The sequence below is a fragment of the Eriocheir sinensis genome, chromosome 23 (genome assembly GCF_024679095.1).
Source record: "Eriocheir sinensis breed Jianghai 21 chromosome 23, ASM2467909v1, whole genome shotgun sequence".
NCBI lineage: Eukaryota > Metazoa > Arthropoda > Malacostraca > Decapoda > Varunidae > Eriocheir > Eriocheir sinensis.
The window spans coordinates 11,364,238-11,374,952 of NC_066531.1; the positions used below are offsets into that span (position 1 = coordinate 11,364,238).

At 45.1% G+C, this 10,715-nt stretch overlaps 1 protein-coding gene across 1 annotated transcript; it reads right to left on the minus strand.

Annotated features, from left to right (window-relative positions):
* Positions 1-2,620: 2,620 nt before the first annotated feature.
* On the minus strand, positions 2,621-8,924 carry LOC127002479 (uncharacterized). Its single transcript, XM_050868472.1, has 5 exons — positions 8,872-8,924; positions 7,153-7,265; positions 6,458-6,550; positions 3,919-4,031; positions 2,621-3,568 (listed from the first exon to the last, which is right to left on the minus strand). Exons 2-5 carry the CDS (start codon positions 7,232-7,234, stop codon positions 3,488-3,490), a joined length of 369 nt encoding a protein of 122 aa, XP_050724429.1. The 5' UTR covers positions 7,235-7,265; positions 8,872-8,924; the 3' UTR covers positions 2,621-3,487.
* Between the last annotated feature and the right edge of the window lie 1,791 nt (positions 8,925-10,715).

The following is a 10,715-nucleotide window of genomic DNA, read 5'->3' on the forward strand; positions in this document are numbered from 1 at the left end:
ATCCCATTTTCTCTCTCCGAGTTGAAGACGGCTTTATCCCAGTGTCATGATTCCTCGCCAGGTCCAGACGACATCCCTTATGCTTTCTTACGCCACATGTCTGACTGTGGTTTTACATTTTTATTGGATCTTTACAATTTCATTTGGCGTACCGTTGATTTTCCATCTCTGTGGAGTGTGGCTGTAATTCTCCCCATTCTGAAGCCTGGGAAAGATCATCTCCAAGCAACTAACTATCGTCCTATTTCTTTAACATCCTGCACTTGTAAAGTGATGGAGAAGATGGTGAATGTCAGGCTTATGTGGTACTTGGAGAGCCGGAATTTATTGACCCCGGTGCAATATGGTTTCCGAAAGATGCGCTCCACTTCGGATGCTCTTTTATCCTTGGAGTCCTCAGTTTGTGAGGCGTTTGCCAATAAGCACCACCAGGTGACCGTGTTTTTTTATCTGGAGAAGGCCTATGACACCGCTTGGTGTCATGGAATTTTACTTAACCTGTTTGAGTTTGGTCTTCGTGGCCGTCTCCTGTTTTTATTAAGGAGTTTTTATCTCATCGTCTTTTACGGGTTAGAGTGGGGAGTACTCTTTCCGAGGTTAGTCCACTTGAGGATGGTGTACCACAGGGAAGTATTCTCAGTGTTACGCTATTTGCCTTTTTTTAGTTTTTAACTCATTGAATGCGGCGCCATATGACCCTGGCTGTTGCGGCGCCTAATTTAAATCAATCAATCAATCAATCCACTGCATGAATATTGCACACATGTGTCTTGTATTAACTGAAAATCACACAGTATGCGCTAACCACTCTTGCAGGAAGGCTGTTACAGTGGCGGACGACTCATTTCGAGGAATGAAGGAAGGAGGGAGGGAGGGGCAGAGCAATTAATTATCTTCTTTATTCTTTGTTCCATATCACATAATAGAAGGGTGTCGATCCAGTGCAGATGTAGCTAACAGATGTGGAGTAGAGGACCTGCATGGAAACAGTGCTCAGAAGGGAAAGACTCCGATGGATTTGGACATGTAAAGAGAGCAGGGGAGGACACAGTGCTGGGAGTTGTGGAGAGAATGGTAAGATAGGGTGTTCGGTGCAGATGTAGCTTACAGATGTGGAGAAGAGGACCTGGAAACAGTTTCCTTTTTCCTTTTTTACATGTGACCTAAAGCGCCGGTAGGATTTTTTTTATTAGGGGCCTGATGGTGGGCCCGAGCCCGTTATGACGCAGACTAATGTTTATTGTGGGGCAATTATTATTGGCTCATGCTGCATCCCGGAGATCATTTTTTATTTCACTTGCATAGCTTCTTCTAGAGTCCGGGTTGGTGGATAGTCTTGAGGACAGCATGTGGGTAGTCTTAGGCCCCTCGGCGGTGACTGAAAAATCCCAGGTGGTTAGCGGCGGATTCGAACCCTCATCATCATGAACGCTGCGAAGCCGGGGCCGGCACGCTAACCACTCCACCACCACCTCTGAAGGGAAAGACTCCGATGGTTTGGACATGTTAAGAGAGCAGGGGAGGATACAGTGCTGGGAGGTTTGGAGAGATTGGCAAGACAGGGTACCCAGTTCAGATGTAAGTAACAGATGTGGAGTAGAGGACCTTGAAACAGAGATCAGAAGGTAAATACTCAGATGGATTGGACATGTGAAGGGAGCAGGGGAGGATACAGTGCTGGGAGTTGTGGAGAGATTGGCAAGACAGGGTGTCCAGTGCAGCTAGATGTGGCTAACAGATGTGGAGTAGAGAACCTGGAAACAGTGCTCAGAAGGGAGACTCCTATAGTTTGGACATGTGAAGAGCAGGGGAGGATACAGTGCTGGGAGTTTTGGTAAGATTGAAAGCAAAAGGAAGGAGACCAGTTGGTAGACCTAGGAAAACGTGGAGAAGGTGTATACAGGAAGACCTGGTAGTGATGGGATTGGATGAGCATCAGGCAGAAGACAGAGCAGAATAGAGGAGACCCATAAAGCGTCCAACCTCTCAGGAAGAGTGAAAACGGACGTTAAACGAAATTATGATGATGATATCTAATAATAGAAGAAGAAAATAAAAGAACTGAGAACATTAAGTGACCTGTGGAAAGGATTCAAGCACTTCTGCTACTCTCGGATACGTTCAGTTCACTCCCGACGCAGTAAAGTGACTGTCAGTGGAAATGGAGTTGATCGTTTCCGCACTGACTACTTCTGCGGGGAGGCTGTTCCAGTGGCGGACGATTCTGTTCGATGAAGGAAGTATGGAGGAGGGAGGGATGGGAGCGAGAGTTTTTATTCTTTTCGTTAATCTTTGTTCTCTCGTTCCATCTCATCCTTCCACATGCTCACTGCCACATATACCTCACTGCTCTGTTACTTAACTTTGCTTTCAGATCATTTCACTTTACTTTCAGATTAAATTAGTTAACTTCCTCTGCATTACGCCACGTAGGGCTAGAGCAGACTCTTTTAAAATTAGGAACAGCAGACGCTTTTAAAATTAGGAACAGCAGACGCTTTTAAAATTAGGAACAGCAGACACCTTATAAATTAGGAACAGCTGACACATTATAAATTAGGAAGAGTAATCACTTAAATTATCTTGAGAAACAAACAAAGATTAACATGATTCTGAGGGGAAGTAGGCACCCGTTTATTATATATATACATGTCTGTACATCATCAAGACCCCAAGACCCAGACCAAGCATTCCTAAACGTATACTATAGTCGCAGCACATGAGTCTGAGGTCTTCGTTATCGTGTTTTGGCAACTTGCCATTACACATGCACACACTCATACAGCTACATAATCAGCGACCTTATTTTTTTTTTACAACAGAGGAGTGGCCGAAAGGTTGAGAAGAGCTGTGTGGGTGGAGCCCCCCACACGTGCGATGCATACTCCATACGAGGGCGGACAAGGCCTCTGTATATGGATAACAGCTGTGCGGGGGAGAAGAACTGGAGGAGACGATACAGAACGCCCAACCTCGAGGAAGCTGATTTAGTGAGAGAAGAGATGAAAGTTTCCAGTTAAGATTTCGAGTTAAGGACAGACCGAGGATATTTAGTTTTGCAGAATTATAAGGTGACGTCTGAGTGTAGTTGAAGAATAGGGGATAGGTGTTTGGAAGATTGTGTCGAGTTGATAGGTGGATAAATTAGGGTTTTGAGGCATTGAAGGACACAAGGTTCCTTTTATCCCAATCGGAGATGATAGCAAGGTCTGAGGTTAAGCATTCTGCAGCCTCAGCCTTATAAACTAAAACAGATTTTTGCGACAATTTCAATAATATGATTAATACTGACAAATGTGTCCTATGCGTAGACTATCATATAACATCGTAGACGCCATGACGCCAGGTTGCCAGAGCACGATAATTCACACCTCAGTCTCGGGTGCCGCGACGAAAGCCAAGGCTGTTACACAGAGAAAGCCTTGGCACAGCACAACTATAACTCCTCCTCCTCATCTCTCTCCTTTCCTTTCCCTCCTCTTCCTCCTCACTCAGGCTTAGTGATGCGGAAGACGAAGACGAGACCCTCCTTGTCACAGAAATAGTTTGGGACGATGCGCCGCTCCACCTGAAGGAATTATGACCATCATTTCAAATACGTGACCTTCTCCCCCTGGCCAGCTCCTGACCATCGCCTTATACCAGTGTGTCGTGACAGGCGCCCATACAGTGAACAGCCCTGCCAGACAGAAACCTCGATTAGAGTAAATGTTTTCTTGTACCAATGTTGCCAGATAGTTGTACTCAGCCTCTTATATACTTCCGACTTCAAATATGTCTCCTGGGGCTCAATAACTAGATTCATTTATATCTATCGTTAAAATAGTTAATTCCTGATGTTTCTTGGCAATAGTTAGGTGTCAAAAAACGGTAAATACTATGCTCTGAGTACGATAATCTGGCAACAGTGCTCCCTACCTTCTTCCACTTCCCGCCCGCCTCCAGCTGGTCCATGTAAGGCTCCAGCTTGTCCTTGTAGGAAGGCACGGTCTGTAGGTACTCATGGCGCATCACGATGATTACGAAGCCTCCTGGAGTGCCGGAGAGGAGGAAATTATTTAATCATTGGGGCATACACTAGGGGGCGCGTCATCTAGCCCACCCTAGGAAGACCACCTCAAGGTTTACTCGAGGCAAATCTGAAGGCTCTATGTAGGCTCTTTCCCATCCTAAACGGCGCCTAAGTTCGCCTGTTTGAAAAGCCTCTCGTAAAAGTTGCTGGGAGTACCATGAACAGTTTTGAGATCCTATAGTGATGATTCTACACGTCTGTCACGATCTTCAACGGGAAAACCACCCATGAAAACCCGGTGAATCTTCTCAGTGGCCTTGGGAAATAGTCGTGGCGGAAGATCGGCATGCCCAGGAGCAATGCTAACCTTCGGGTCCTCGCACGAGTATCTAAACTGAGGGTCCAACCTCCAGCGCCTTCACCCACTCAGCGGACCTTGCAAAACAGACACACACACACACACACACACACACACACACACACACACACACCAGAGCCTTCGCACTCCTACTAACCATGAACTTTACATTTCAGCCCGGAATCGTGCCAAATGTATTCTCCGACTTACCAAAACCTCTTTCATCAATAGAAAATGTCAACACCTTGCTTTTTTTTCTAATTCTTCCCGTGACTTCTGGCACTTAGCCAATAAGATCTCCACCACTTTCACTTCTTCCACTTTCCCTTCTCTCCTTAACCCTTACGGGAGCACTGCCGTCTCATCTATCTCTAAGGCTGAACTCTTCGCTCAGACTTTCTGTAAGAACTCCACCCTGGACGATTCTGGGCATATTCCTCCTACTTATATCCCCTCTGACTCCTTTTTGTTTGTTATTAAGATTATATATAATTATGTTTTCTATGCCCTCTCTGGCCTCAACTCTCAGAAGGCTTATGGACCTGATGGAGTGCCTCCTATTGACCGTAAAAACTGTGCTTCCATGCTGACACCCTGCCTGGTCAAACTCTTTCGTCTCTACCTATCATCATCTACATCTACTGGCAGTATGCTCGTTCCAATCCCTCAAACTATAGCCCTGTAGTTTTACTTTCCTGTCTATCTAAAGCTTTTGAATCAATCCTTAACCGAAAGATTCAAAAGCACCTTTCCACTTATAACCTTCTATCTGATCGCCAGTATGGATTCCGCAAGGGGCGTGTCACTGGCGATCTTCTTGCTCTCGTAACTGACTCTTGGTCATCCTCTCTTAGCCGTTCCGGTGAAACTTTCTCAGTTGCGCTAGACATATCGAAAGCCTTCGATAGAATCTGGTACAAGTCTTTGCTTTGTAAAGTGCCCTTTTGGATTATATCCTCTCTGTTCCCTTATCTCCAGTTTCCTTTCCGGCCGTTCTCTCTCTGCGGTGGTAGACGGTCACTGATCTTCCCCTAAACCTAACAACAGTGGTGTTCCACATGGGTCTGTTCTATCACCCACTCTCTTCTTTCTATTCATCAATGATCTTTCCATAACAAACTGTCCTGTCCACTCATACGCCGACGTCTCCACTCTGCATTATTCAACTTCTTCCAATAGAAGGCCATCCCAACAGGAGGTACACGACTCCAGACTGGAGTCTGCAGAACGCTCAGACCTTGCTATCATTTCCGATTGGGGTAGAAGGAACCTTGTGTCCTTCAATGCCTCAAAAACTCAATTTATCCACCTATCAACTCGACACAATCTTCCAAACGCTTATCCCCTTTTCTTCGACAACACTCAGGTGTCACCTTCTTCAACACTAAACATTCTCGGTTTATTCTTAACTCAAAATCTCAACTGGAAACTTCATATCTCCTCTCTCGCTAAATCAGCTTAATCGAGGTTTGGCGTTCTGTATCGTCTCCTCCAATTCTTCTCCCCCGCCCTCGTATGGAATATGCATCTCACGTGTGGGGCGGCTCCACTCACACAGCTCTTCTGGACAGAGTGGAGTCTAAGGCTCTTCGTCACATCAGCTCTCCTCCTCCAACTGATAGTCTTCTACCTCTTAAATTCCGTCGCGATGTTGCCTCTCTTTCAATTTTCTATCGCTATTTTCACGCTGACTGCTCTTCTGAACTTGTTAATTGCATGCCTCCCCCCTTCCCGCGACCCCGCTGCACACGACTTTCTACGCATGCGCATCCCTATACTGTCCAAACCCCGTATGCAAGAGTTAACCAACATCTTCACTCTTTCATCCCTCACGCTGGTAAACTCTGGAACAATCTTCCTTCATCTGTATTTCCTCCTGCCTACGACTTGAACTCTTTTAAGAGCAGAGTATCAGGAGAGGAGAGTATCAAGACACCTCACCTCCCGAAATTGACCCCTCTTTCGGCCACCTCTTTTGATTTTTTTTTAGGAGCAGCAAGTAGCGGGCTTTTTTTTTATATTAGTTTTCTTTCTTTGTGCCCTTGAGCTGTCTCCTTTGTTGTAAAAACACTCACTCACTCACTCACCATTCTTTGCGACGCGCACCAGGTCGTCGAGGCCACTGACTGGGATGTGACCTTCGCCCATACCGCCCGAGATGACCACCAGGTCGTATGTGTCTGAGAGAGAGAGAGAGAGAGAGAGAGAGAGAGAGAGAGAGAGAGAGAGAGAGAGAGAGAGAGAGATTTAGAAGAAAAATACTTAAAATAATCTTAACATATGAAAAAACAACAATAAAAATAAATCCACACACACAGCTCTCCTGGACAGAGTGGCGTCTAAGTCTCTCGTCTCATCAGTTCTCCTCTTACTGACAACCTTCTACCTCTTAAAGTCCGCCGCTATGTTGCCTCTTTTTCTATCTTCTATCGATATCTTCATAATGATTGCTGTTCTGAACTTCCTAACTGCATTCCTCCCTCCCTCCCGCGGCCCCGCTCCACACGACTTTCTACTCAAGCTCATCCCTATACTATCCAAATCCCTTATGCAAGAGGTAAACTCTGGAACAACCTTCCTTCGTCTGTATTTCCTCCTGCCTATGACTTGATTTATTTCAAGAAGAGTGTATGAAGACACCTCTCCACTCGAAATTGACCTCTATTTTGGCTACTCTTTACTTTTATCTTTCATGGGAACGGCGGGTAGCGGGCTTTTTTTTTGTACTCTTTTTGTTGCCCTTGAGCCGTGTCCTTTGATGTAAAAAAAAAATTACAAATACCTTTGGGCACGGTGGAGTGTCCGCTGCCGATAAACTCCAGGAAGTCGTTGGTATAGATGCCAGTCTCCCGCTGCTTCATCATGCCCTCCGACGGGTCCACAGCGTCTATGTGCCTGTGGGAGTGGCTGTAGTAGTAGCAGTAGAAGTTATAGCAGTAGTAGTAGTTGTTGGGAATCAGTAAATTTACCCTACCCAACAGTTAGGTCACTCGCAAAGTGAATAACACACCCGTCAGACAATCCCAAAGAAACAAGTGCTTACCAGCTTTTAGGTGGTGAAGGTATCCAACAAGCAACTCCAGACAGCCGAACAAATAATAATCCTACCGGATCCGTGTAGTAAAATCTATCTGTCTCAAATAACTGCTGGGGGCACTTAGCTGAGAAGCGGGTTTCAAAAGATATTGTTGTCTCTGAAGTCTCGTTGCCGGGTGTAGTATCCCTCAGTCAGGTAATAGAAGGCACACTGCGTCCGATTTAATGGGTGGGCTGCAGTGCCTTGGTCTTTACTTTGTGAAGGCCGGTGGTGGAGTGAGCGAAAACCAACCACGTGGGTCTGAAGCGATGTTTTGAATTTCTCTCGCCAGATGGCGTGGCTTTCCTCTCTGTTTCCATAGGTTAAGTTATCCTTGCTCTTTAATTTTAATTCAGCAAGGACAATTAGTTATTATTTCATGAAAGGAAACACTTCACTATTGTTTTTCCTTTCATGGTAAATGTGGTTAGTCTTCAGGCAGTGAATAAGTTGATTCTGTCTCGGTTTGGGAGCCGATGACCGAAGTATTTAAGTACCATCCAAGGCTTAGTTGAGCTCAGGCGATACTCATAGTTGGCTTGAGCTCTCGGCCCGAGACTAGTTCCATAAGGGAAATAGTTAATTTGTCTAGTCCCACGGTTAACTGGCCTAATTCCTAACATAGTATAGTCTATCGATTTTAACTTGAGCCCTTGGGCGCGACACAAGGATTCCCCACGAGACCGCGCTGGTGCCACATCACTCCATTACTCTCCTCAGAGAGGGTGGCTACCTCTCTCTCTCTCTCTCTCTCTCTCTCTCTCTCTCTCTCTCTCTCTCTCTCTCTCTCTTTGCATGGCTGCGCAGGGCGCGAGAGTGAGATCTACTTCATTTGTCCATTGTAGCGTAACGTTGAATGGTGCGGCCTGGCGCCTGTTGCCAAGGTCCGTCAGGCGTCAACGTTGCATGAGCCACGTTGCCAAGTGATATGGAAGGTTTACTGAGTCGTTGTCTTTCCCTCTAATCCCAAGCCATTCATAACACCACGCAGTCGTATTATGAATTTATATATATATATATATATATATATATATATATATATATATATATATATATATATATATATATATATATATATATATATATTCCAAAAATAGATAACGTACAGACTAACAGTGAGACATAATGCCATGCGCAGGTCATCGCTAGATCTGTAAACAAATGGGGTTTCCCCGGGCCAAGCCACAGGGCTCAATTTTAAGTTAGAGTTGATGGAGTATAGTAATGCCGCTCCTGCCCGCTCCCAGTTCCCACCCAGCGGCCCTGCCTCTACACAAGCTGCTGTAATTTCCAACACATCATCTTCATCTCTTGGGGTTGGAGTCGTGTTGAGGCTGAGGCACTGGCAGGCAGGAGGCAGTGGACTGGAGGATATTTAAGTATGGTGACCGGACATCCCCCTGTCTGCGGCCCTGCGGCACCCACCTGAAGCCTTCCCGGTGGAGTTCGCGGCCCACACACCCCGTCCCGGCGGCCACGTCCAGCCGATACCACCGAGACTCCAGGCCCCACACATCCCCGCCAGCCGGGGCGTGACGTCATCAGGACTGGTGTTCAGTCCCCGTTGCAGCGCAGCAAACATACCAAGTTCAAACACAGCGACCAGCGACTCCGGCGGCGGCCAGTCTATTTGTGCATGGATATTCAATATGCCCAGTGCTTGTGTTGTCCCAAGGTGCAAGGGAAACTATAAGAAAGGTCCTAAAGTGCATGTGTTTGGGTTTCCAACAGACAGTGACTGTAAAGAGAAGTGGATACGAGCTATTCGGAGGGAAAACTTCTTTCCCAGCAAATATAGCAAGGTAATTGGTTTTGAGATGGTCCCTTGTATAAAATTTCTTGCTATTGGTGAATTTATTAATTGTATGTATGAGTTGGCAGACAGGGTGTGTGCCCCTCATCAGCAATATTACCTACCTACCGTAAGTACTTGTTCCAGCATTTCAAAACAAGCTTAACTCGGCATTATGTCAAATTCTGTATGAGGTAAAACTTCCGTGCATGACTGCCACTGTTTTTCTGGACAGACCATAATTAATTTTCCTTTAAACAGGTGGTTTTCATTTTGGAGACTTTTCCTGGGCAAACCATTAAAAAAGACTCCCTTGATCACCCCCAGTCTTTGCAAAAAATCCTCATCACTAAATGTAGTCACTTGAAGGCATTTTTTGGTTAAATAACATATCTGAACTATCACACCTAATCTCTACATAACCTAACAACTAACAGGGGGGCTTCGCCCCCCTCGACCCCCCATGGGGGTTAACGTATCTGAACTATCACACCTAATCTCTACATAACCTATCGACTTATTATTCTTACCTACTGTGTTTGTATGTAGGTAGGTACTTCATATTGGTTTTTACCCAGTATTGTTAGGTAGTGACATGTCAGATTTTCTTACTGATTTTGAAACATCATCAATAACTACCATTTCTTATGCTGCTTATGCTGACAACTCACTATACATTTATGCTTATGAGTCTTCAAGGCTTTGTAAATTAATTATAGGTATTCTACATACATAAAGGCATAGTATCCCAATTATATAGATTTTTTTTATTCTAAATGTGTGCCCTGTCTTATATTCATACTGTATCATGCATTTTCCTGTTCTGCTCTGCACTGTGTTACAATGTGTGTCTGGCTTTACATTTAAAACTGTGAGATACCATTTTTTCCCTGCTCTTTAATGTGTCACAATGAGTGTCCGGCCTTGCATTTAAATTGTAAGATGCTGCTTTCCGTCCTGCTCTGTTCTGTGTCACCTGTGTTGCAATGTGTCTTGCGTTACACTTAAAATTGTAGGATGCAGTTTTCTGACTTGCTCTGTGCTGTTACAATGTATGTCTGCTGTCTGTCCTTACATTTAAAATTGTGAGATACAATGGATACAGTGTTCTGCCCTGCTCTGCTGTGTCACCTGTGTTGCAGTGTGTCTGGCCTTACATTTGAAATTGTAAGATGCTGTTTTCTGTCATGCTCTGTGCTGTGTCACCTGTTGTTACAATGTGTATCCAGCCTTACATTTAAAAATGCAAGATGCTGTTTTCTGTCATGCTCTGTGCTGTGTCGCCTGCGTTATCTGTGTTGCAATATGTGTCCGTCGCTTGTGTCTCAATGTGTGTTTGGCCTTACATTTAAAATTGTGAGATGCAGTTTTCTGTCCTGCTCTGTGCTGTGTTTTCTGGGAATTTCTTGTCACTTTGCAAAACGTTCATGCACTAATATCACCCTTGCAGGTCTGTGAGTTACATTTCAAGCCAGAG